The sequence below is a fragment of the Dromiciops gliroides genome, chromosome 3 (genome assembly GCF_019393635.1).
Source record: "Dromiciops gliroides isolate mDroGli1 chromosome 3, mDroGli1.pri, whole genome shotgun sequence".
Classification (NCBI taxonomy): Eukaryota; Metazoa; Chordata; class Mammalia; order Microbiotheria; family Microbiotheriidae; genus Dromiciops; species Dromiciops gliroides.
The window spans coordinates 657,108,067-657,132,918 of record NC_057863.1 but is presented as its reverse complement, the minus strand read 5'-3'; the positions used below and the strand labels follow the sequence as shown (position 1 = coordinate 657,132,918).

General features: G+C 51.6%; 3 protein-coding genes and 5 non-coding genes across 10 annotated transcripts; all 8 read left to right on the top strand.

Annotated features, from left to right (window-relative positions):
* Window positions 1–766: 766 nt before the first annotated feature.
* FLT3LG (fms related receptor tyrosine kinase 3 ligand) lies at window positions 767–4,212 on the top strand. Of its 3 annotated transcripts, XM_043996142.1 has the most exons (8): window positions 767–1,320; window positions 1,723–1,783; window positions 2,294–2,416; window positions 2,797–2,850; window positions 2,980–3,123; window positions 3,364–3,502; window positions 3,613–3,821; window positions 3,920–4,212. In XM_043996142.1, exons 2-8 carry the CDS (start codon window positions 1,757–1,759, stop codon window positions 3,965–3,967), a joined length of 744 nt encoding a protein of 247 aa, XP_043852077.1. In that variant the 5' UTR covers window positions 767–1,320; window positions 1,723–1,756; the 3' UTR covers window positions 3,968–4,212. The 3 variants fall into 3 exon arrangements, with proteins under 3 accessions (XP_043852077.1, XP_043852078.1, XP_043852076.1); XM_043996143.1 differs by lacking the exon at window positions 767–1,320 and having other exon boundaries at window positions 1,658–1,783; XM_043996141.1 differs by lacking the exons at window positions 767–1,320; window positions 1,723–1,783 and having other exon boundaries at window positions 1,803–2,416.
* An 874-nt stretch (window positions 4,213–5,086) lies between these two features.
* Window positions 5,087–7,353, top strand: RPL13A (ribosomal protein L13a). The gene is made up of 8 exons (XM_043998967.1): window positions 5,087–5,203; window positions 5,437–5,509; window positions 5,732–5,797; window positions 6,014–6,115; window positions 6,324–6,409; window positions 6,664–6,723; window positions 6,917–7,039; window positions 7,234–7,353. The coding sequence occupies exons 1-8, from the start codon at window positions 5,189–5,191 to the stop codon at window positions 7,318–7,320; spliced, it is 612 nt and encodes a 203-aa protein (XP_043854902.1). The 5' UTR covers window positions 5,087–5,188; the 3' UTR covers window positions 7,321–7,353.
* Window positions 5,570–5,652, top strand: LOC122752352. Its single transcript, XR_006356106.1, has one exon. It is a non-coding gene; the product is annotated as a small nucleolar RNA Z195/SNORD33/SNORD32 family (small nucleolar RNA).
* LOC122752365 lies at window positions 5,838–5,928 on the top strand. Its single transcript, XR_006356117.1, has one exon. It is a non-coding gene; the product is annotated as a small nucleolar RNA SNORD35 (small nucleolar RNA).
* Window positions 6,168–6,253, top strand: LOC122752353. Its single transcript, XR_006356107.1, has one exon. It is a non-coding gene; the product is annotated as a small nucleolar RNA Z195/SNORD33/SNORD32 family (small nucleolar RNA).
* LOC122752354 lies at window positions 6,444–6,517 on the top strand. The gene has a single exon (XR_006356108.1). It is a non-coding gene; the product is annotated as a small nucleolar RNA SNORD34 (small nucleolar RNA).
* LOC122752364 lies at window positions 7,083–7,168 on the top strand. Its single transcript, XR_006356116.1, has one exon. It is a non-coding gene; the product is annotated as a small nucleolar RNA SNORD35 (small nucleolar RNA).
* Window positions 7,354–14,766: 7,413 nt separating the features above from the next.
* RPS11 (ribosomal protein S11) lies at window positions 14,767–17,208 on the top strand. The gene is made up of 5 exons (XM_043999207.1): window positions 14,767–14,925; window positions 15,541–15,672; window positions 15,759–15,834; window positions 15,918–16,047; window positions 17,030–17,208. The coding sequence occupies exons 1-5, from the start codon at window positions 14,911–14,913 to the stop codon at window positions 17,151–17,153; spliced, it is 477 nt and encodes a 158-aa protein (XP_043855142.1). The 5' UTR covers window positions 14,767–14,910; the 3' UTR covers window positions 17,154–17,208.
* Window positions 17,209–24,852: the final 7,644 nt, after the last annotated feature.

Genomic DNA, 24,852 nt, shown 5'->3' with positions numbered 1-24,852 from the left:
ATTTGACACTAATTTCCTCCTGTATCCCCCTTACCTTCCCAGAGAGTCATCTCATATAATAGCATTATTTTAAAAATGAGAAAAAGGGGAAAATCATAACTGATCAATGCAGTGAAAAAGTCTGAAAATACATACAATGTAACACCTGTGGGCCCACCCCTCTGCCAACGGCGGGTGGGGGTGAGACGTCACCTGCCAGTTCCTTCCAGCCTAGCTTGTTCTTTGTTACATTTTTGTTACATTCTCTTCTGATTTTTTTTGGGGGTGGTAATCCTGTCCATCTATATCACTGCAGTTACTGGATCTATTTTTCAGTTCTGCTCACTTCATTCAGCATCAGTTCACTGAGATCCTCCCAAGCTTCTCTGTATTCATCCCCAATTCACACTGCAATGGTCTATTACATTCATGAACTACAGTGTATTTGGCCATTCCCAACCAATGGGCACTTACTGTTTCCAATACTTTGCCAATACAAATAGTGCTGTTACCAATATTTTGGTGCATATCAATGTCTTCCTTGGAACATAAGCCTAGTAATGTACTCTCTAGGTCAAAGGGTCTGAACATTTTAGTCACTTTGTTTGCATGATTCCAAACTGCTTTCATAAAATGGTTGAACCCTTCAACAGTGTCACCAACAATGCACCAGTGTAGCGTGAAGTGTTTGAATCGGTAAACAGCAGCGTGTATTTTCATCTATGAAAAAGACAATAGAGAAGCACTCAGTCTTCTGAGGGGCAATACATGGTCAGTCTGTAGATGATGTCCAGCCCCCGTCCCCACCCCCATTGGCAGAGTGGTGGGCCCACTGGTGTTACATTGTATGTATTTTCAGACTTTTTCACTCCCTCCACCAACTTTTTTTTAGTGAATCTCTCTGTCTCTCCATGCTGATATCTCTGCTTGTCCTCTCTGGCATCTCTTCTCTTCCACCAGCTGTCTCTGACAACAGACACCTTCTGCCTGTTTGGGTACTGTCCCTCTGGACTCAAAACCTCAGAGCTCTAAGGGTTTTAGAGATTTTCCAGTCCACCCCCCTCCTTCCTCAGAAGAGGACGGAGCCCTGGATAAAACCGAGAACAGGAACTCTACAGGGGCTACAACAGAGGGCTAGAAAGCAGATCTCCCAACTCCCAGCTGATTCAGACCTGAAGTAGGACCCAGGCGTCCCCTGCCTCCTGCAGCTCAACTCAAAGCCACCAGAGGGCTCCTCCCCCATGGATTCCCAAACTTTTCCCCAAAATACCTTTCACTTTCGATCTCTGATGTTTGGACCCAGACCTGCCCTGGGCCTTCCCGGCCTGGACAGGGACCCTGGTGCGGGGCTGGGATAGCATGCCTGGATCCCAGAAGGGCTGGGGGAGGGGCCGTCTGGGTCCCCAAGGGGTCTGAGAGAGGGGGAGTGTCTGGGTTTTTGATGGGGCTAAGATAGGGAGGACTTGCATAGATCTCCATTAGGGCTGGGGGAGATGCTTGGCTACCTGAGGAGGCAGGGTCGGGGAGGGGATGCCTGGGTCTCCAAGGGGTTTGAGAAAGGGGGTGCCTGGGTTGCCAAGGGAACTGAGGCATGGGATGCCTTCCTGGAAGATTGGGCATGATTCACAGTATTGAGGCGGGGGCAGGAAGCAGGGTGGGGGAGGAAACTTAGCCACATGAAGGGGCTGGGGGAGGGCACCCGGACGCTTGGGTCCCTGGCTGAGCCGGCTCTGTCCCCCCCAGGGCCCGGCAGCGGCATGAGGGGCCCCAACTCAAGATGACCGCCCCAGCCCGGCCCCTCACTGTGCGTATTCCCAACAGATGGAGACAGGGATAAGGGGAAGAGACCGAGATTAGGATGGGAGGAGAAGCATCAGTATCAAGGAGGAAGACAGACAGAGATGGGCAACCAAGAGGGACAGAGACAGGGATGTAATAAAGGGGAATGGAGATGGACAGTGTTAGGAGATGGAAATGGGGACAGACAGACAGTGAGGGGGAGAAGGGGAGGCAGAGACAGGGAAGAAAGAGCCAGAGCCAGCCAGGGCTCAGACAGGAAAGACAGGCATTAGAGAGGAGGAGGGAGATTTAGGAGATGGAAACAGAGATAGGGATGGGAAAACTCAGAGCCAACGGAGGGGAGGCCGGAGAGAGAGTGACAGGGGTGGGGCAAGAGAGGCAGAGATGGCTACCATCAGAACTGAGGAGACAAGCAGGGGGAGCAGACATCCGGCCAGAACCAGGATGGAAGAGGTGCAGCCCCAGGGTAAGGGCCCGTGGGTCTCTCTCCAGCTGTGTCTCCTCAACATCCCAGGCCTCCAGGCTGCTGCTCCTGCTGTTCCTGCTCCCCCTGGATTCGGAGGCCACCAGCACTGACAGCTGCACCTTCCTGTACAACCCCATCAGCTCCACCTTCCTGCAGGTCATCAGCTCTTTGGTGAGAGTCAGCACTCACGGCCTTGCTCCTGCTCCCTGTGACTACTCACCCTGTCTATACTTTTTGGTCTTGAGTGCCTCACGTTCCTCTTTCTCTCTCTCTCTGAGCCTCTGAATTTATTTCTCAATGTATCCCACAGACTACAGATCTCTAAGCCTCCTACTCTTAATACCTATTTCTGGGGCTCTCCAAGACTCTGTCTCTCTGGATCTGTCTCTGAATGATCAGTCTCTGCGTTTATGCCTTTGTGGCAGAGTTTAAACCTGTTTCTCTCAGCCTGGGAATATAGATGAGTGTCTGTTTCTTTCCCGGTCTGTCTCTGTCTCACCTAATTCCAGAGGCTCCCCAGGTGAGCCTCTAACAAGCTTCTCTCCCTACAGTCTGACTACATGCTCAGGGATTACCCAGTGGATGTCCCAGATAATCTTCAGGTGGTGAGTCTGGTGGGAACATGGGGTTGGGGGGCAGAGACACTCTTCCAAAGCCTCCCCCCACAGGGAGGACCCAGGTGTCCCTAACCCTCACTCCCCCAAGGACCAAGGCATCTGGCCATCTCTCACTAGGATGAAAAGTGCTGGCCCCTGTGGCACTTGGCCTTGGCGAAGGAAACCTTGGGTCGCCTGAAGCTGGTGGCCGGCAGTAAGCTGCAGGACCCCCTAGAAGCTGTGTACACCGAGGTCAACTTCGTCAGTCAATGCATCAACCAGGTCAGTCCCTTGCTCTTTGTCCCCTCAAAAGATCCTAGGTGCCTCCTGCCTCCGCAGCGTCTTTGGGCCCTTCATGAAGGGATGTGGTGGTGTCAGGCCTGGGGAGCTTCAAAGGGAGAGAGAGGCCCGTCATCGGGCTGTCCCAAGCTGCAGCCAGGGCTGGTTCTTCCAGAGGCCATGGGGCCGAGAAGGGTGGCTTCATATGGCGTGTGACAGCCTAGCCCTTCCTTGGCTCCCCAGTCCTATCCCAGCTGTCTCCGTTTCCGGAAAGCCAACATCTCTCACCTCCTCCTGGGTGTCTCCAGTCACCTGGGGGCCCTGCAGACCCTCATCACTCGTCAGAGCTTTCAGTCCTGCCAACAGTATCGCTGCCAGCCAGGTGAAGTGCCCAGGGGGAACCCTCTCCTTTTAAATGGGGAGGGCGGGACTTCGGACTGCACAGCCAGTAGCAGTAGCTTCTCACCAGCATCCCCATCTTCCTTCCCACAGAGCCCTCCCCTGTCTCCACACTCCCCTCACCTGGCAGTGTAGGGGCACTGGGAAACACCCCGAGGCCACCCAAGCCCTCCAACTTCCTTCTGCCATCCCTGGGGATGCTGCCAGTCCTGCTGCTACTGATCCTGGTGGCTTCCTGGAGGTGGAAGCAAAGGAGGAGGCGGCTGAGGCCAGCAGGATCCCCCAAGTCCCTAATGCCCCAGGTGAGCTTGGCTTAGCTCAATTCCGGTGGGATGGTGCGTGCCCCCCTCTCCTATGTACACAAACAGCAGCTTACTCCATGCCTGGGGGTCGTGGCTAGGGCCCCCCAGACTCTGTCCCCCAGGATATGCAGTTGATGGTGCTTTGAAAGAAGAGGAGGATGTCTGGAGAGCCTTGAAGGCCAAGCCCAGGAGCTGGGGCCACTTCCTGCAGGAAGCCTCCCACAAGCAGCCCAGCTTAAGACCGCCCTCTTTCCCCTCTTCAACAAGCCCGAGTGACCACTCTCTTGCAGGGGCCTGAGGTGTCCTCTCCAAGAGGGGCGCTGCCCCTTCTCTCTCCTGAAAGGGGTCCCCTGCCGGCCCCCCACCCTGTACAAAGCTCCAAAGATGTACATAAAACATTTTCTAATAGCTTTTGTCGGTGGAATCTGTGGACAGAGCCGGGTCAAAGGAAGAGGTGCCCTGGCTGGCCTCAGGGTTACCGGCCTGGGCCCTGATCACACAGGAAGAGCTGGGGGGGGGTTGGTTGGGGGTGTTGGGTGGGGGGCAGAGAAGGCCGGGGCTTCCCGCTCTCTGAGGAGATGAAGGCTTGCCAGGGCCAGAGAAAAGGGCTCCCCAGCGACCCCCCCTCCCCCCTGCAGCGTCCCTGGGCTTCGTCCACGGGTGAAATGGGCGGCCTGCAAGGGCAGGTAGTGAGCTCCCCGTCTCTGTGGGTCTCTGGCAGACGCTGCGTGACCAGGTCCCCACGAAAGGCCTGGAAGAGAGTCTAGAGAGCCAACCATCCCTGGCAGGGGGGGGAGGGGGAACTGAGGCCACGCTCACGGTCCACGGCTAGTAACTAAGCAACCGGAGCCTGTTCCGCCTGGGTCAACCGGTAGGCGGCTTTGGACGCCGGGCTGAGGGGCTGGGGCGGGAAGGCCGGGTCTGAACGCCATCGGCGGGCGCCCCGTGGCCCTGCAGCCTCTCACAGGCGGCCCGGCGAGGGCGTGCACATGGGGCGGATCGCCCCTCACAAAGATGGCAGCAGCACGCTCGCAAGGAGCCCCGCACAGACATGGAGGCCGGCAAGGCTCCTGCAGCAGGACCACGTGAATAATTCAGGAGCCCCGCCTCCCTCCCGAGACGCACGATCTCAGCTTCACCAGGAAGCGTCCGCCTTTACGCCTGCGCCGAACTTCAGAGGCCAGCGTGCGACCTCATCGGGCAGCCGCGCCTGCGCCGCAGCCCTTCTCCATCCCTGGGGGAGGAGGGAGGCGCTCCTCGACCTATAGGGAGCCGCGGCGGCTGCGCGTCACTTCCGGCGCCCCTGCGAGGTGGATAAGGAGGCCCCGGGGTGGAAGCGCTCCTTCTTTTTCCGGACGGCGTCGGCCATGGCGGACGGGCAGGTGAGTGCTCTGACTTCAGCGTTGGGCCCAGACTCCCCGAGAAGCCTCGGCGAGCGGCATCCGGGCCGCCCAGCCATGGGGGGTGGGGGGGCACGGAGGGGTTGAGCTGTGGGTTCCGCGCTCCTAAGGGACCGGCTCGCCCCGGCCAGGCCGAGGCTCCGGCCGGGGAAGGGTCACGTGGGCGCGGGGTTCTGGGCCAGCCTTGACCCCCGCGTCTTTTTCTGCCCCGCCAGGTCCTGGTGATCGACGGGCGGGGTCATCTCCTGGGCCGCTTGGCGGCCATCGTGGCCAAACAAGTCCTCCTGGGTAAGTGCGGGCGGCGCCCCGCGTGGGCCCGGGATGGGAGGCAGGGGGCCCGGGCGCGGCGAGGCCGGGGATGAGGAACATTCACCATCTTTCGTTCGAGTCTCGCGACCATGAGACCAAACCATGCACCGCTCTGAGGCCTGGCCCCGGCCCTCCCCCTCCCCGCGGGGGACCCTCCCCCAGCCCCTGTGCCACTGACCCAGCCCCTTCTCCCACGCGCAGGGCGGAAGGTGGTCGTGGTTCGCTGCGAAGGCATCAACATCTCGGGAAACTTCTACCGGAACAAGCGTGAGTCGGGGGGCGCGGTGGGGGGGTCGGGGCGGCTCCTGGCAGGTGATGTCCTTTCTCACGATGGTCTGCAGAGGCCCCCCATGGGGTCAGTGTTGATTCTGCCTTCAAGGCTCAGCTGATGCCAGAGGTTCGCGTGGGGGTGGGGGTGGGGAAAGAAGACTCCCCAGAAAGTGGAGATGGATTTTTGGAAAAGGCTTTTCCTCCCTCCCCCAGTGAAATACCTGGCTTTCCTCCGGAAGCGAATGAACACAAACCCTTCGAGAGGCCCTTACCACTTCAGAGCCCCCAGCCGCATTTTCTGGAGGACCGTTAGAGGTGAGGACCAGTCTCCGAACCTGCCGCCGGTGGGATTGGGGCCGGGCACGCTGAGACTGTGATGATGCCGAAGTTTATCCCATTTCGAGTTTTGCGACCATGAGATGAAAAGATCCATGCACCTCCATCTGAGCTCTGAGGGGGGCCTGTTCTGAGGATGGGATTTCTAGGCTCAGCTTCTCACCATAAACTGTTTGTTTGTTCCTAGGGATGCTTCCCCACAAGACCAAGCGTGGTCAGGCTGCCTTGGAACGCCTTAAGGTGTTTGATGGCATTCCCCCACCCTATGACAAGGTGAGCTCATCCCGAAGGGAAGGAGTCCTGGCTTTGGCGTCAGTGATGTCTGTTTTACCTACATTGTTTGATATTTCCCTGAGAAAAGCATTGTTATCTGAGACGCCATTTGCCAGACTGGCTCTAAGGTGGGAGGTGGGCTTCTCCACGTTGCTCTTGTGCCCTCAATAGAGCACTGGCATTCCATGTCTCATCTCTCCCAGCATTCCTTGTGTTCTGCCAACACCCACTGATTGGTTCCTTCCTCCTTGCAGCGGAAACGAATGGTTGTCCCAGCTGCTCTCAAAGTTGTCAGACTGAAGCCAACTAGAAAGGTGAGTGCAAATAAGGGAGTTGGGGTCGGGGATATAGTGTCAAGTGTTCAAGTCCAGGAAGAAACTTAACTTCTTGGAGCTCATCTCAGAACCAGGGATGCTGAAGTATTACCGGCACCCTGTTTCTTGGTTTTTGGTGGAAGGAAAGAAAGGGGGTCCTTGATTTAACTTTTTAATCTATTCCCCACACCAGTTTGCTTATCTGGGGCGCCTGGCCCACGAGGTCGGCTGGAAGTATCAGGCAGTGACTGCTACTTTGGAAGAGAAGAGGAAGGAGAAAGCGAAGATCCATTATAGAAAGAAAAAGAAGCTCACGGTGAGCTCTAGGTTCTGGGAAAGGAGTGGGGGAGGGAACACCTGGCAGATGATGTTTATTCTCACGATGGTCTTCGGATACCTCCAGGGTCCTGCCGACAAAGCCACATGGCTCAGCTGATGCCACAGGGCGAAGGAGGGTCTCAGTTGCCTGGTTCCTGGACCCACAATCACAGTTTGTGTTTTCTCCCACAGAAACTGCGCAAGCAAGCTGAGAAGAACGTGGAAGGCAAAATACACAAATATACAAAGGTGCTGAAGAAACACGGGCTGCTGGTGTGAGTCCAATAAAGTCTATCCTCTACGGCAACTGGACTTCTGGCTCCTCCTTCTGTTCCCTCGTGCCAGGGCTTCCATCGGGGGAGAGAGCCCTCTGGGGCACCCCCACAGCAAGCAGGGCTTGGAAGGACATTCAGTGCTTTTAGGCATGTCCTTAACTGAGGAAGGAAGGATGACTGTCCTAAGGTGGGATGTCTGCCTGCCTCTAGGAAGAATGGTTTCCCCTCCTTGGGGTTAAGTGGACCATGGGAACTTAGGGCCTAGATTAGAGCTGTGGCTCCATCCCACCTTGGAAAGGGGGTGGGAGGGGGAGGTCCTGTGGTGCTCGAATATCTTCAAGGACAGAGCTTAGTCTCTATACTGCATTGTACCCACGGCCTGGGTGCTTAATAAATAAAACGTTGAATCTTTAAAAGCATATTTTGGTTAAAAGCCATTTAGGGCCCATTGTTGCCCACATTAAGATTTTTGCCTTTTCACTGACGGGTCTTAGCAAGCCCTAGTTATTTCACCATACGTTTGCCTCGGTATCCCTGATCTTTGTCTGCTTCCTAACCTGGAATCCTTGTCCCTGCCCCCAACCTCATCTAAAGACAACAGACAAGCCTCTTCTAGAGTCTTTCCCTTCACCTACTCTGGTCCTACTTTAACTTCCAGGAAGCTGACCTGTGTGTGTTTGGACTTGTATTTCTTTGAATTCTATTTTCAAGTAGTATAGTTGGGTACTCTGGAGTCCTTCTTAAGTTTGGGTCCACTTTACTACCCTGCTGACCCCTATCCTTTACCAAGCAGCCAAGAAACCCTCACTCTAAAAAACAGGATATGAACAGCTTTCCCTACAACATTACGTCCTTTCCTTGTGTGTTCTTCACAAACACTGTTCACAGGTCTCCCACATCATTTCTCCTTTTCCTCAGGCACCCCTTAATTCATTAGAAACAGCCCATGGCCATCAACTCTCCAACTCCTATATCCCCAAACCTCTTGATTATGAAAATACTCTGTATTCTGGGTTCTGAGAATCTAGCCTGTTAAGCAAAGGTCAATACCTCTAGGTGTTGTTGGTCCCTGCATCCCATCTTTAGATTGCCCCCCAGATGTAGGGTATGAAAAGTTTGCAACTCTGCATTTAAAGGGGGAGGAATTGGAAGGTAGTTTGGGAGGGGGGGAATTGGGAAAGAAGTGCCCCACTGTGTGTTCCTTTTTGGATTAAGCCACAAGTTCTACAGGTCAAAGGTTACCCTGGGTGGGCAGGGAAGTGGACTGAGTGGAGATAACATTGGGGCTGGCTGGCAATGGAAGCCACTGGGGTTTCTACTACTCCACCGTCATTGTCAGCATTGTGGAGGATGGGCCAAGACACCTGGGAAACTGACCTGGGTGAAAAGTGAAACCCTGAATGTGGGATTTAGTATGAGAAGTTGGGGTCCCGCCTTCCATTAAAATTTACACCACTTGGAAGAGATGTTTTGAACTTGCTGAATTTGAAATAACTTGGGGGCAGTTAGGTGGCACAGTGGGTAGAGCACTAGCCCTGGAGTCAGGAGTAACTGAGTTCAAATCTGGCCTCAGACACTTAACACTAGCTGTGTGACCCTGGGCAAGTCACTCAACCCCAATTGCCTCACTAAAAAAACAACTTGGCGGTTGGTGGTGTGAGAGGATCTCAAAGTTCAAATCCAGCCTATATGACCTTAGGCAACTCGGCCCTGTTGGTATGGAAATGGAAATGGCTGACCGTTTCATGTACTGATTTGGGAGTCTTCAGCACTTGAGTGGAACAATGTGAAGGAAAGGGAACCCACACTAAGCACTACAGTACTCCTTGCTGAGTTTTCATTAGTAATTTCTGAGCAATTTGGAACCGGCTACTAGAGGGCATTAATGAACGAAAGTGGAGGTGAGTGGATTACATCAAGGGCTAGCTATTTTTTTTTTTTTGAGGCAATTTGGGTTAAGTGACTTGCCCAGGGTCACACAGCTAGTGTCAGGGGTCTGAAGCTGGATTTGAACTCAGGTTCTCCTGAATCCAGAGCCAGGGCTCTATCCATTGCACCACCTAGCTGCCCCTCTGGCTATTTATTGAAGGTGGAAAGGAAGAAGCTTCCAGAGTGGTTTGCCAATTCCTTCTCTGGCTTTTTTTTTTTTTTTTTGCAAATAGGAAGTTTTTATTTTTTCAGCGTGCAGCTTGCCCCCAAATATAGCAGAAACCCTTCCGCACACTGGTTTCAGGAGCCTAGTTTGTGCAGAGCTGTTTCTGCTAGATGGATATTGTGAGTGCTAGTGAAGGACTCTTCATTTGGTCAACTTTTGGACAGCCTGCAGCCCTTCCGCGGGTTCCCACTTTCGGTCAATTGTGACAGGCTTTTGAGGCTGGGAAGGATTCCCATTATCCCATGGTTTTGGATTGTTCCTCATGTTAACGATCACATCAGATTTGAAAAGGGAATAAACAGACGAGTAGGCTGCTCCAAACCCAGCAGCACTCGCTAACGCGATCAAAGCAATGTTGTAAGATGTCCATCATGATTTCGACTTTGGGGGTTGGCGGTCTTTGCCACCTGAGAGGACTAGGAGATATTGGGGTGACTCACGCTGAAGCTGAGAACTGTCTCCAGCTCATTTGACTTGTCCAGGCTCTCAGCCAGTCAGTGTCAGGCCAGTTTCGCACTCTGGAAGCCCCAGACTCCAGGCCCACAGCGCCACCTAGCTGCCCCATCGCAGGTCTCATCCAGAGCAGAGGATTCCTAGTAAGAAGTGGAAGGATGTCATTGTGAGAGCCAGGTTAGGAGGGTCCCTGGGTGAGGGGAGGTGTGAACAGTATTTCATGGGATCCAAGAAGACTGAAATGGGGCAACCGGAGAGTTTGAGGAAAGCAGGAGAGGGGGCGGGAGCCCGGGCCCTGAGCTCGGTGAGGGGGAGGGAGAGGCACCACCCCATGTCCCCCAACCTTGATGAGAAAGCAGTGCATTCTCTTTGCCGCCACCTACTCTCATTTCCTAGGCCTCTGCAATCTGGCTTCTGGCCTCATTCACTGCTCTCCAAAATCACCAGGTCCAGTGACCTTTTTCCTTCTACCCTCATCCTTGGGGATGGCCCTGCAGCATTGGACTCTCCCCACCATCTCCTCTGGTCAATCAAGCATTTAAGCTGGTTGGTGCAGTGCATAAGAATGCCTGGAGGGAGGAGGACCTGAGTTCAAATCTGATCTCGGGGCAGCTAGGTGGTGCAGTGGATAGAGCACCGGCTCTGGAGTCAGGAGTACCTGAGTTCAAATCTGGCCTCAGACACTTAACACTTACTAGCTGTGTGACCCTGGGCAAGTCACTTAACCCCAAGTGCTTCACTAAAAAAACCAAACAAATCTGATCTCAAGAGTCTAGCTGTGTGACCCTGAGGAAGGCACAACTCATCAACTAAAAAAAGAAAAAGCTATAAAAGGCATTCCCTTCCCTTGAGGTGCTCCCAGTCTAACGGGAGACGACACAAGCAAACCAGCCACGGACAGGGTAAATCATCTGCTTAGGGAAGACATTGGCATTAAGAGGCATTGGTAGGGGGGCAGCTAGGTGGCTCAGTGGATAAAGCACCGGCCCTGGATTCAGAAGGACCTGAGTTCAAATCCGACCTTAGACACTTGACAGTAGCTGTGACCCTGGGCAAGTCACTTGACCCTCATTGCCCCGCAAAAAAAAAAAAAAGGCATTGGGAATGGCTTCCTGGAGAAAGCTGAATTTATCTGGGACTCAAAGGAAACCAGGTGTGCCTGGGGCAGAGATTAAGGGAGAGTGTTTGGGGTATGGGGGGGGGCAGCCAGAGAAAATGATCTGGCCTGAGAGACGGAGTAGCCAGGTCTGCTGATGGCAAGCTAGGGGAGGGCTGGGTTTGGAGGGGCTTTGAGTGGAAAATAGAATTTTGTATTTGACCCTGGAGCCCATAGGGAGCCTCACGGGTCTTGGCTGATTGGGAGGATGGGGCAGACAATATGAAGGATGGACGAGTGGAGAGAAACACGAGGCAGGCCAACCCACCGGGCCTGGGGATGTATCAGGGAGATGCTGAAGTCTATAGGCCTTGGCTGTGGCTTAAATATGGGGGTGAGAGAATGAGGAGTCCAGGATAACTCCTGGACTGTAAGACTGGGAGGAGCGAATAACGACCTCTCCCTGTCTCTCCCTCCATCCCCCTCAGCCCTCTTCTCTTAAGTCTGTAGTCACCATTTCTATAGCTTTACAAATAATTTCATTTGGTCCTAACAACCCCTGCAAGGCAGATGCTATTATCCCCCTTTTGCAGACTAGGATACTGAGGGTGACAGGTTACATGATTTGTCCAGGGTTACAGAGCCAAAAACTATCCGAGGCTGTATTTGAACCCAAGCCTTTCCTTTCTCCAAGTGCCCCATGGTGCCACGTAGGGACCTCTGTTCTTAGGGGCAGCTAGATGGTACAAGGGATAGAGTGCTGCACCTGGAGTCAGGAAGACTCTTCCTGAGTTCAAATCTGGCCTCAGACACTCTGGACAAGTCACTTAACCCAGTTTGCCATAGTTTCCTTATCTGTAATATGACCTAGAGAAGGAAATGGCAAACCATTCCAGTACTTTGCCAAAAAAAAGCCAAAACAAACAAACTCAAATGGGGTCAGACACATCTGAACAACAAATACTTTATTATCTCTCCACATTCTCACTTAGAATGTAACAAGGATGTATTAAGTATCTACTATGCGTCAGTCACTGTGCTATAGGCTTTAAAGGACCCACATGGACAAAAATATTTATAGCTGCTCTTTATGTGGTGGCAAGGAATTGGAAGTTGAAGGGGTGCCCATCAACTGGCTGGACAAGTTGTGGTATATGAATACAGTGGAATACTATTGTGCTGTAAGAAACGATGAGCAGGAGGAGTTCAGAGAAAACTGGAGGGTCTTGGGTGGGCTGATGATGAGTGAGATGAGCAGAACCAGAAGAACATTGTACACAGTATCATCAACATTGAGTGTTGATCTACTGTGATGGACTATATTCTTCTCACCAAAGCAATGGTACAGAAGAGTTCCAGGGAACTCATGATAGAAGAGGATCTCCAAATCCAGGAAAAAAAAACCAAAACCCAACTGTGGAGTATAGATGCTGAATGAACCATACTACTTTTGTTTTTGGTGCTGATGTTTTTCTGTTTTGAGGTTTTTCGTCATTGCTCTGATTTTTCTCTTATAACATGACTAATGCAGAAATATGTTTAATGTTATTGTGTGTGTATATATATATATAAAACCTCTATCAGATTACCGGCTGTCTAGGGGAGGGGCGAGGGAGGGAGAGAAATCTGAAATTGGAAAGCTTGTACAAACAAAAGTTGAGAACTATCTTTACGTGTAACAGGGGAAAAAATAAAATACTTTATTAAATTAAAAAATAAAAAAAATTTTTAATTAAAAAAAAAAGAATATCTCATTTGGAAATGCAAATGAAAACAACTCTGAGGTACCGCCTCACACCTATCAGAACAAATACAACAAAATCCAAAAATATTGGATGTTGGCGGGGATGTGGGAAAGTTGGGAGGCTAAGACAATATTGGTGGAGTTGTGAACTGATACAACCATTCTTGAGAGCAATTTGGAACTATGACCAAAGAGCTATAGAACTGTGCATCCCCTTTGATACAACAATACCACTGCTAGGTTTACATCACAAAGACATCCCCCAAAAGAGAAAAAGACCTGTTTGTACAAAAATATTTATAGCAGCTCTTTTTGGGGTGGCTAAGAATTGGACATCAAAGGAATGCCCATCCATTGGGAATGGCTAAACAAGCTGTGGTATATGATGGTGATGGAATATTATTGTGCTATAAGAAATGACAAGCAGGGGGGGCAGCTAGGTGGCACAATGGACAAAGCACTGGCCCTGGAGTCAGGAGGACCTGTGTTCGGATTCGGCCTCAGACACTAGACATTTACTGGCTATGTGACCCTGGGCAAGTCACTTAACCCTCATTGCCCTAAAAAAAGAAAAAAGAAAAAAAGAAATGACAAGCAGGATGCTTTCAGAAAGGCCTGGAAAGACATGTATGAAATGATATATTCTAAAGTTAACAGAACCAAGAGAACATTGTGCACAGAGACAGCAATACTGTTTGATGAAGAACTGTGAAAGACTTAACTGCTCTCATCAATACAATGATCCAAGACAATCTCAAAGGACTATGGATGAAACATACTATCCATCTCCAAAGAACCGATATTGATACAACAGACTGAAGCATGCTATTTTTCACTTTCATTTTTCATTTTATTCAAATTTTCTTGTAAAAAAAACTACTAATATGGTAATGTTTTACATGATTACACATGTATAACCCATATCTGATTTCTTACCCCTCAGGGAGGGGGGAGGGAAGGAGGGATGAAATTTGGAACTCAAAACTATAAATAAAAGTGTTTATTATTCTTCAAAAAAACCCGCTATCTCATTTGATCCTCAAACCACCCCGGGAGGTGGGTGTTGTCATTAGCCCTATTTTAGAAGGAAACAGACAGGCTTGTCCAGGGTCACTTACTACTAAGTGTGTGAAGCCAAATTTGAACTCGGCTCTTCCAGACTCCAGGCTCAGCAGACTAACTGCCGAATATAAAGAAGGAAACTGAACTTCTTTTCTTTCCTCCCAAGCCCTCCCCTCTTCTGAAATTCCTTCTGCATCTCTCTGGAGGTCACCACCATCCTTCCCAGGCACAAAGGCATGAAACCTAAGGGGTCTCCCCACCCCTTCACTGCACGGATCCAAATTTCCCTTTCCCAGCATCCCCTCCTCTCACTCACAGGCTCATGACCACCCTCCTCAACTACTGCAGTAGCCCCTGGTTCGGCCCCCCCATCTCCGGCCCCTGAGTCAGGAAGACCCGAATTCAAATCCCGACTCAAGACACTTACTGGCTGTGTGATCCGGGGCAAGTCACTTAACGCCTGATTGCCTCAGTTTCCTCACTTGTATCATGGGGATAATAATAGCCCTACCTCAAGTGTTTGAGCACACTGGCACATAGTAGGCTCTTTATGTTATAACAATTAGTATATTTCCCAACTTTTCCCAGAGACGAATGCCTTAAAATAAAGAATAAAATAAAGAGGAAGATCGAGTCAGACTGCATGCCCCGCCAACTTCTGCAAAGGGGGTGAGGGGGCAGGAAGGTAAGACCCTCCCCTAAATCTGGGTACCCCACGAGCCAGCGAATCTTTACCAGAAGCAGCGGGATTGATTGGCAGAGGGAAAAAGAAGAGGGGGGTGCACGGCGTTCCCCGGCGTCCACAGGAAGTTCCGCCCCACAGGACGGCACCGCCCACACCCACGTGAGGCTTTTCCCTTCTCCGCTCCCAAGCGGGACACCACGTGTTCCTTCTTCGCTTCCCGGAAGTCCTGCCCACACTCGCTCGGCTCCGCTCCTGGTCCCGCCTGCCCGCTCTGGCGTGTTGCGTCACTTCCTGCGCGGCCCTTGCCTCGTGTTTAAGGAGACCCCGGCGGCCGCTCTTCGGCCTCTTTCCGTCCGTTCGTCCTAGAGAAGAGGAGCGAGAGACGAGCGAAGCGGCGGCATGGCGGACATCCAGGTACGCGCATGCGCGGGCGCGGGCCCGGTGCGGAGGGAGGAACCCCGGGCTGAGCCGGACCCCCCCGCCCCCCACGTGGCTGCGGGACCCCAGGGTCTCTGCGTTATATGCATCTCTCTGGGTCTCTGGACCGTGGGTCTGAGGGTCCTCACTAGCGCTTGTTCTAGGGGGTCGCCCCGGCCTCCTCCGAGGTCTCCGCGCTCTGTCTCCGGGGGTCCCCCTGCCATCCCGGGGTGCCCGCCCCATCTCTGTGTCTCTGGGGTCCCCCTGCCACCCCGGGGTGCCCGCCCCATCTCTCTGTCTCTAGGGGGTCTCTATACAGTCTCTGTCTCTGTACTGGCTCTGGGGGTCCCCCTGCCATTTCTGTGTGCCCGCCTCTCTCTGTCTCTGGGGGTGCCCCTGCCATCCCGGGGTGCCCGCCCCATCTCTCTGTCTCTGGGGTCCCCCTGCCATCTCTGTGTGCCCGCCCCCCCCTGTCTCTGGGGGTCTCTATACAGTCTCTGTCTCTGTACTGGCTCTGGGGGTCCCCCTGGAGCGAGGGCCAGCCGGCCTGTGTGCCTCCCCCAGCCCCGTGGCTGAGTCCCCCCCCCCCCCAATGTGCCTCTCCCCCCGCAGACAGAGCGCGCCTACCAGAAGCAGCCGACCATCTTCCAGAACAAGAAGCGGGTGCTGCTAGGGGACACCGCCAAAGAGAAGCTTCCCAGATACTACAAGAACATAGGGCTGGGCTTCAAGACCCCCAAGGAGGTGAGCTCGGTCCCCACCCCGCCCCCCCCCCCCCCCCCCCCCCCCCCTGCCCGCCTGCCCCTCACCTTGCCTCTCTTCCCCTCCAGGCCATCGAGGGCACCTACATTGACAAGAAGTGTCCCTTCACTGGCAATGTCTCCATCAGAGGCAGGATCTTGTCTGGTGAGTCTGTGGTCAGTGGGAGGAGCCCCCAGAGCCCAGCCCGGCTGGGGACCCTCCCTCACCTCTTGCCTTGCTGCCCTCAGGTGTGGTGACCAAGATGAAGATGCAGAGAACCATCGTCATCCGCCGGGACTACCTGCATTACATCCGCAAATACAACCGATTCGAGAAACGTCACAAGAACATGTCTGTGCACCTTTCACCCTGCTTCCGGTGAGACCCTGGGCTTGTAGGGACAGGGATGTGACACCCCCCCCCCCCCCTGTCCTGAATCCAGGGAGCTCAGGCTGTTAAAAGGCAACAGGGGGGCAGCTGGGTGGCACGGTGGATAAAGCACCAGCTCTGCATTCAGGAGGACCCGAGTTCAAATCTGGCCTCAGACGCTTGACACTTACTAGCTGTGTGACTCTGGGCAAGTCACTTAACTTTCATTGCCCCACAAAAAAAAAGAGGGGGCTACAGGGACACTATCTGTGAAACCTTCCCAACTTTAGAGAGTCCAAATGGGACCTATTTCCCCCACAACAAGGTAGGGAGAAGCCTGGGTGAGACTCAGGTGGGACCTGGGGAGTCCCCTCCTCCTGCTTTGTGCATGGCCCTGTACTGAGGGCCCCATGAACCAGAGTCTGCCTCCTTGACTTCACACATATTGGGGGGAGGCCTCTATAGGAAGGTGCACTTTGCATTGATACCTGGAACAAACCAGGAATTCTTAGAGGGGAGAGCGTGCCAAGCTGGAGATGCCCAGCTTTGTGTACTGGGGGCAGGAAGGGCACTTTGACTGGAATGAAAGTCCAGAGAGAAAAGGGACCTCTAGTCCAGGGTCACACGGGCACCTGGGAAGGAAGGAAGCGTTTGACTCTGTGCCCTGTGGGAAGCACTTGGCAAATGCCCTTACTGTCTGAGGCAGCAGGCAGGCCTTGAAGGAGACAGCCAGCCAGCCAGTACCTGGGCCTTCCTGACTAACAGTGACCACCAGCTGTGTGTTCCAGGTTCGGAGCCAGTTCTTTCCTGGACCTTGATTTGCCCTGTGTGTGTTCTAGGAAGGGAGTCTGGACTCCACCCTCAGTCAGGTCTCTCCTCTTAGTCTTTGAGCCCCCTTTATCTAGTTCAGCCTCTTTGGTTGTGATGGAGGGGCTCAGGGGTGGTGGTGAGGGGGGGCCCCCAGCTGACCACCCGTGATCTGTGTCTCCAGGGACGTCCAGATTGGAGACATTGTGACTGTGGGTGAGTGCAGGCCCCTCAGCAAGACCGTGAGGTTCAACGTGCTGAAGGTCACCAAGGCCGCCGGCACCAAGAAGCAGTTCCAGAAGTTCTGAGCCCCCCTCCCCAGTGGTGGCCAGCAGCTTTGCTAATAAAGGCATCTTCTCTATACTCTTTGCGTGCTGTGCAGTGTGTGACCCTCCTAGACCCCTGGGTGGCAGCACCCCCCCTCACTGGGGCCCCTCCTCACTAACCCCTGGAGCCCTGGGAGGCTCCCAGGCTGCAGTGGTTTGGGGGGGGGCATGGAAGGTACCGGCTTCCTCAGGCCCTGGGGTCTGGTCATCCCTCCAGGGTGAACGACAGCCTGATTCTGGGGCCAGTGACCAGAAGCCCTGAGAGACACCACCAAGGTCTGGCCCGCTTCCCTTTCCTTGGTCCTTCAACGTCTCTGAGGAGAGCTAGGCTGGGCCTGTGGGATGGCAGAACCCTGGCTGGGGCCCAGCCAAAGCCCACCTTCTCACAACAGGCAGGATGGACATCTTGGGAAGAAGCAACAGCCTTGACTTGGGCCCTGGGGAGTCGTCGTCCTGGGTCAGGCCGCTCACGCCCGAGTCCCCATCCCCCACAGCCCGTACCGGGTCTCGGATGGACACTGGTACGAGGGTTGGGAGAAGGGGCCCCAGGCCCAGCAGAGTCGGGCAGGGCTGCTGCTGCAGCTGGCTCCAAAGACCTTTAAAGCAGCCCCCCACCAATCCGCTGCCACCCCCGCCCAGGGTGGGGGTGTGGCAGGTTCCTGTGAGAGGAAACGGGGGCCACATCAAAGCCCCAGGAGCAACAGGAAGTGCTCCCGGCCCACACCCCACCCTCCTACGCCACCTCCCCCAAACGGCCCAGGGTCCCAGGCTGGGGAAGACCCCACCCTTCTGCTCCATCCTGGCCACGGGGCTCAAGTGAAGGGCACCTGAGGAGGCCCAGGGGAAGTGGACCTGGCTGGCCTGCAAGGCCAGAGCACGGCCTTCGGTTCCCTGCACTTGTCCATGATTCTCCTCTGTCCCCAAAGGGCTCTTCCCAGTCAGTGCTGAAAGTGGGACCCCCTTCCTCTTAGTGTCCTCTGTCCCTTCAAGGTGGATCCCCAGCGGGCCTTCATGGGGTTGCAGAAAGTACCTGCACAGGGGTGGAATGTGCCCTTGGGGAAGCTGGATGATTCTGTACCCTGATATCCTCCGGAGTCAAGGTGGTGCAGGGGGACGGCGCCCTTGGCCGTGTGACTGGCCAAGTTGTCAGCCTCAACTTCATCTATAAAATGGGTGTGATAATAGCACCTCCCCCCCTTGAGGGTACCCACGATGGTTGCCGTTATATACATGGTAGCTGTTGTCACTGCCTATGAGAGCTTCCTCTGACTTGGGGCTCCACCAGCAGGCTACACAGAGAGGGACAGCTCTGGGTTGGGTCCTGGAGAGGTCAGGCTGACCTGGGAAACTGGCTGGCCTGCTGTGGCCCCCAGGGTGACCCCTGAGGCCTACGTGGGGAGCTGGGCCTGTTCTCGCGCAGATGAATCCAAGCGTCTCTTCACATCCACCCACCGGTCAGTGGTGACAACCTCAATGTCCTTCCTGCTTCCCCTGGGCCCGAGATGTGTCCCCAGTGTCAGCTAGATGAGGGGCCAGAGTGTGGAAAGGTAGGGAAGTGGAATCCATAGAAGATGCCAGGCAGGCAAAGTGGCCAGAGGATCCAGGGGCGGGGACTAGGGACATGCTTCAATTTCCTGAGCTGGCCCTTGTGGCTGGCCAGGCTCTCTTCCCACCACCTGAGGCTGATCTCTCCATCCAGTGCCTTGCACTCTGACCTTTGATCCCATGAGGTCGGGAAGAGCTGGGGGCAAACGTCACTTCTCCCACTGGCTGTGTGAGCACGGGCAGGTCATTGAACCATACTGCCCCTCAGTTTCCTCATTTTAAGGGAGCGGGCTGGCTGAAATAGCCTCTGTCCCTTTCACTTCTAAATCAGTAGGAGGAGCATAACCTGCCCCAGATAATCTGAAGAGGGATGAGAAGGGGGTGGGGGGAGAGTAATGGGGGCTTTACGACTACTACTATGCTGCTTCTACAACCACCACCACCACCACTACCTAACATACAGCGTTTACTATGTGCCATGCACTATGCTAAGAACTTGACGATTATCTCATTTGATCCTCACAACAACCTTTTGAGGTAGGTGCTGTTATTCCCATTTTACTGATGAGGAAACTCAAGCAGACAGGTGAAGTGATTTACCCAGGGTGTCTATGGCTGGATTTGAACTCAGGTCTTCCTGATTCCAGGCCTGGGGCTCTGTCCACTTTGCAACTTAACTGCCTTCAGATATGTTAAAAATAACTAAATTTCCCAGATACTTGCCCCTAGAGATCCTATTACTAGGCATATCCCCCAAACAGGCTAAGGGCAGAGAGGTCCTATTGACTGCCCAGATATATTCCTAGCAGCAGTTTGTGGTCGCAAAGAAATTAAAACCAAGGAGATGGTCAGCCACTGGGAACTGCCAGAAGGCATCTAGATGTATGAAGGTGACAGAATATTCCTGCCCCGTAAGAGACAATGACCATGAAAAATTCAGAGGAGCCTGGGGAAACTTATTATGCTGGATAAAGAGAAGGAAGGTGAGCCAGAAAAAGAAAATCCACATTGCCTACAGCAACATTGGGTGGAAAGTACCCAAGAAAACCAGATGATGAATGGTGCATAAAAATAACACCCAAGTTTGGTCCTAAAGAAGAAGGAAGAGCATGCAGAAGTGGGGGACTGTGGGTGTGGACCAAGGGTGTGGGTGGGTGTCACACTTGGAGGTTGGTTGGTTTTGCTCAACTGCCTTTTTATGTTTTCCTCTTTTCATTTTTGTTTGTTGCAAGGGATAGCTCAGTGTTTAGGGTGGAGTGGGAGAACAGTGAGCTTCAGAAATAAAGGTGATGTGAAAACAAGCACATCAAAAATATTTTTTTAAGGAAAAAGAAAAATTAGGATATTCTTGAAATGCCATGTGAGTAGAGAAATGTGTAGGAATTTGGTAATTAATTGGATCTAGGCAGAAGGCAGGAGGAGTCCAGGACAAGTTCAGGGTTGTGGATATTTGGAGGAAGGAAGAGGTTAGGAGAGGAGAAATCTCTGGTGATTTTGAGATTCTTTTTCCTTTGGACTGCCCTGTGATTCCCTACACTGTGGGTCAGTGATTCTGATCTCAGACCAACGTCTAGGGCTCTGAGAGGTTCCATGATGTGCCCGAGTCACCCAGCCCCCGGCAGGCTGGCTCTCTCCTTCTCTGAGATCACTGATGAAGGTGAGGAATTCAGAGAAGTAGGAGATGTGTTAGAACTGGTGCAGAGCAGAGAAAATAGGACCAGGAGAATGAGGCGTCAAACGATGGCAGAGCTGATGCTTCATAATGCCCCTGAAAGTTGGTTAGGGGCAGAGGGTGGGAAGTGTGCGGAGGGGAATAGATTAGTGTCCATTTCCCGACATCTGTTTCCTTTCCAATTTAATTCTGGCTTTTGCCATATTTTCCATAGCACTTTTGGGTTGGGCGACTGTGTGTTGTTTTCCCCCTTGAGGGAGGGGACTTTTTGTTGTTGTTTTGTATGTATTTGTATACCTAGCACTTCAGCACAGTCATACTGCTATTAAGTGCCAGTCAGGATTTGAACCCACATCTTTTGACTAGAGAATCAATGCTTTTCCTACCATAACATTCATTGATTGGGGGCACAAGAGCTCTCTTAAACATTGAGGGCAGAGTTACTGAGAGTTATATTGATGTTCATATTACCATGTTTCAGTGTGAAATATTCCATTTCCTTTCCACTACATTAGATTTTTTTTTTTGTGGGGCAATGAGGGTTAAGTGACTTGCCCAGGATCACACAGCTAGTCAAGTGTCTGAGAACAGATTTGAACTCAGGTCCTCCTGATCCCAGGGCTGGTGCTTTATCCACTTCGCCACCTAGCTGCTCCTCCCCCCCCCCCCCCCCCCCGACTACATTAGATTTTGAATCCAGTCAGGTCACCCCACGAACCCAAGGCAGTAAGAAAGTGGAGTAAGCAGCCTATCAAGCAATGTAGTCTTTGGCCAAGTCCATACAAACCCATAGGACGCTTTATGAAACCCCCAGGTTCGTGGCTGGAGTGTAGCGCCACCTGGTGGGAAAATGATATAATATTCTCTCTCTCTGGATAATTAGTTACCCCCTTTCAGTAGGTTGGAGAAAGCATTCAAGTGTGGGCTGCTATCGTTTCTGCAATAACACCAAGTATATACCTAGCTCACACTCTACCCCACAATTTTATTAGTGTAAATGAAAGCAATATAACTAGCTATATAGGAACAGCTAGGTGGTAGAAGGGATAGAGTGCCCGGCCTGAAGTTGGGAAGACCATCTTCTTGAGTTCAAATCTAATTTTAGGGGGCAGCTACGTGACACAGTGGATAAAGCACTGGACCTGAGTTCAAATCTAGCCTTAGGCACTTGACGCTTACTAGCTGTGTGACCCTGGGCAAGTCACTTAACCCTCATTGCCCCACAAACAAACAAACAAACAAACCCCAAACAACAACAAATCTGGTTTCAGACAATTACTAGTTGTGTGAAACTGGGCAAGTCACTTAATCCTGTTTGCCTCGTTTTCTCATCTGTAAAATGAGTTGGAAAAGCAGATGGTAACTCCCTCTACTATCATTGTAAAAAAAACCCCAAATGGAGTCATGAAGAGTCAGACATGACTAAACCACAGCAGCAAATCATAACTCTAAAAGCAGAATTGATGATTGATTTGCAGACAACAGAGGATGTCTTCTACTCTTGTTTTGTTTTGGTTTTGTTTTTTTGCGGGGCAATGGGGGTTAAGTGACTTGGCCAGGATCACACAGCTAGTAAGTGTCACATGTCTGAGGCCGGATTTGAACTCAGGTCCTCCTGAATCCAAGGCCAGTGCCTTATCCACTGGGCTATCTAGCTGCCCCCTGTCTTCTACTCTTTAGGGTGGTTGGGGTGTATGGGTGCTGAATGTTGCATACACTATCAGATTCATTCTCTCTGTGTCAGTTCTGCTGAACAGTTTTCCTTTGTTACAAGGGGAAGAGAGTGTCCACTGAGGAGAGAGAGACCAATAAATGACTGTGGTGTAAAACCCCAAAATCAAATGAAGAAGCATTTATTAAGCACTTGCTGTGTTTTAGGCATAGTATGACGTGTTGGGGATTTAAATACAAACAAAATGAAAGACAATCTCTGACCTTCTGAAGGAGTTTTCATTCTAATGGGGCAAGGAAGTTAAAAGGGGTAGAAGGAGGGGGCGACTAGGTGGCACAGTGGATAGAGCACTGGCCCTGGAGTCAGGAGTACCCAAGTTCAGATCCAGCCTCAGACACTTAACACTTACTAGCTGTGTGACCTTGGGCAAGTCACTTAACCCCAATTGCCTCACAAAAACCCCCCAAAAAAACAAAAACCAAAAAGGGGTAGAAGGAGAGATACTGGGGGAAGAGAATGACAGTGGAGTCCAAAGAATGAAATATGGCTAATCTGAGCCCCTCCTCAAGATGGAGGTTGTGGGAAGAACTCATCAATGGGGCAAGGGAGCCACAGGGGCAAATGTCATCAACAAAAATTTAAAAATTCAAAGGCTCAATGCTAGACGAATCCTATTTTGTCTTAAGAAACACTAATTTCCCAGAGGCAATTCAAAGGCACTCTTTCCCTGCTGTTCAATTTTGGGCCCAGTTTATTGTCCATCTGAGGTGTCTGTCATAACTTATGTTCTGCCATATAGATGAGTGCTATGTACTGTCTATCAGCAACATATCCTACTTTGGACAGTAGGCATTCTTCATCCACATGGTTTTTCCTGTGTGGATGGGTAACCTATAATTATAGGAATTAGAGGATGGGTAACCTATGATTTTTTTTCAGTAATTATAGTACATGGTAGGTGTGAGTATGGGGAAACAAATCCCTAAGGAGAAATTATACAGAAAAAGAGCATATTAATATGTGTCGCCAGGGTGTATGTGACTGGAAAAGGATGTAGGCCAGTCATGCCTACATGACTGATAACTTATGGTGAGCTCAGCTTTTTCACTGGTGTCAAAGCATCTCTAAGAGAAATAGAGGAGGGGCAGCTAGGTGTCACAGTGGATGGAGAACCGGCCCTGGATTCAGGAGGTCCTGAGTTCAAATCTGGCCTCAGACATTTAACACTTACTAGATATATGACCCTGGGCAAGTCACTTAACCCTCATTGCCCTGAAAAAACAAAAAGAAAACAAAAAGAAAAAGAGAGAAATAGAGGAAGACCTGCAGAGTATTGGGTGGAACCTTCTTGAAAGGCATAGGTACAAGATACAGAGAATCAGAAGGCATGTGTGGGTTTCTTTCTTTCTTTTTATTTTTTTTTAGTGAGGCAATTGGGGTTAAGTGACTTGCCCAGGGTCACACAGCTAGTAAGTGTTAAGTGTCTGAGGCTGGATTTGAACTCAGGTATTCTTGACTCCAGGGCCAGTGCTCTATCCACTGTGCCACCTAGCTGCCCCCTCTTTTTTTTTTTTAAATAAAAGTATTTTATTATTTTTCCAGTTACATGTAAGGAAAGTTTTCACCATTTTTTTTCTGGGGCAATGAGAGTTAAGTGATTTGCCCAGGGTCACACAACTGGTAAGTGTCAAGTTTCTGAGGCCAGATTTGAATTCAGGTCCTCCTGAATCCAGGGATGGTGCTTTATCCACTGAACCACCTAGCTGCCCCACCATTTGTTTTTATAGGATTTTTAGTTCCAAATTTTTCTTCCACCCTCCCTTCCCTCCCTCCTCCCCGAGATGAAAAGCAATCTGATATAGTTTATATATGTACAATTACATTAAACATATTGTGAACAAAGAATCAGAGCACAAGGGAAAACCTTCAGAAAAGAAAGAAGGGAAAAAATGGCCAAAAGTAGAAAGAGTATGGTTCGATCTGCATTCATAACCCACAGTTCTTTTTTCTGAATGTTGAGAACATTTTCTATCCTGAGTTCTTTGAAGTTGTTTTGGATCGTTGCACTGCTGAGAGGAGCCAAGTCTATCCCCATTGTTCATCACACCATGTTGCTGTTATTGTGTACACTGTGACCTGGTGGGATTTATACCAGGAATGCAGGGCTGGTTCAACATCATCAACCACAGCAATAAGAAAACTAACCCAAATCATACGATTATCTCAATAGATGCAGAGAAAGCATTTGACAAAATACAGCACGCATTCCTATTAAAAACACTAGAGAAGGGGGGCGGCTAGGTGGCGCAGTGGATAAAGCACCGGCCCTGGATTCAGGAGTTCCTGAGTTCAAATCCGGCCTCAGACACTTGACACAACTAGCTGTGTGACCGTGGGCAAGTCACTTAACCCCCACTGCCCTGCAAAAAAAAAAAAACAAAAAAACACCAAAACACTAGAGAAGGGCAGCTGGTGGCGCAGTGGATAGAGCACCAGCCCTGGAGTCAGGAGGACCTGGGTTCAAATCGGGCCTCAGACACTTGACACTGACTAGCTGTGTGACCCTGGGCAAGTCACTTGACCCCAATTGCCTCACTTAAAAACAAAAAACAAAAAACACTAGAGAAGGGCAGCTAGGTGGTGCAGTGGATAGAGCATCAGCCCTGGATTCAGGAGTACCTGAGTTCAAATCTGGCCTCAGACACTTAACACTTAGTAGCTGTGTGACCCTGGGCAAGTCACTTAACCCCCCATAGCCCCACCAAAAAAAAAACCACATATGTTAACAAAAA

What these genes read in the sequence shown, in the direction of transcription:
- FLT3LG (XM_043996141.1), top strand. Translation starts at nt 2,075, where the DNA reads ATGGAAACAGAGATAGGGATGGGAAAACTCAGAGCCAACGGAGGGGAG. An exon ending in TGCAGGTCATCAGCTCTTTG is followed by an intron (nt 2,417 to 2,796) that starts GTGAGAGTCAGC and finishes CTCTCCCTACAG; the next exon opens with TCTGACTACATGCTCAGGGA. An exon ending in ACAGTATCGCTGCCAGCCAG is followed by an intron (nt 3,503 to 3,612) that starts GTGAAGTGCCCA and finishes TCCTTCCCACAG; the next exon opens with AGCCCTCCCCTGTCTCCACA.
- RPL13A (XM_043998967.1), top strand. An exon ending in GGCCAAACAAGTCCTCCTGG is followed by an intron (nt 5,510 to 5,731) that starts GTAAGTGCGGGC and finishes TCCCACGCGCAG; the next exon opens with GGCGGAAGGTGGTCGTGGTT. An exon ending in GACTGAAGCCAACTAGAAAG is followed by an intron (nt 6,724 to 6,916) that starts GTGAGTGCAAAT and finishes TCCCCACACCAG; the next exon opens with TTTGCTTATCTGGGGCGCCT.
- RPS11 (XM_043999207.1), top strand. An exon ending in CAGAGGCAGGATCTTGTCTG is followed by an intron (nt 15,835 to 15,917) that starts GTGAGTCTGTGG and finishes TGCTGCCCTCAG; the next exon opens with GTGTGGTGACCAAGATGAAG. An exon ending in CACCTTTCACCCTGCTTCCG is followed by an intron (nt 16,048 to 17,029) that starts GTGAGACCCTGG and finishes CTGTGTCTCCAG; the next exon opens with GGACGTCCAGATTGGAGACA.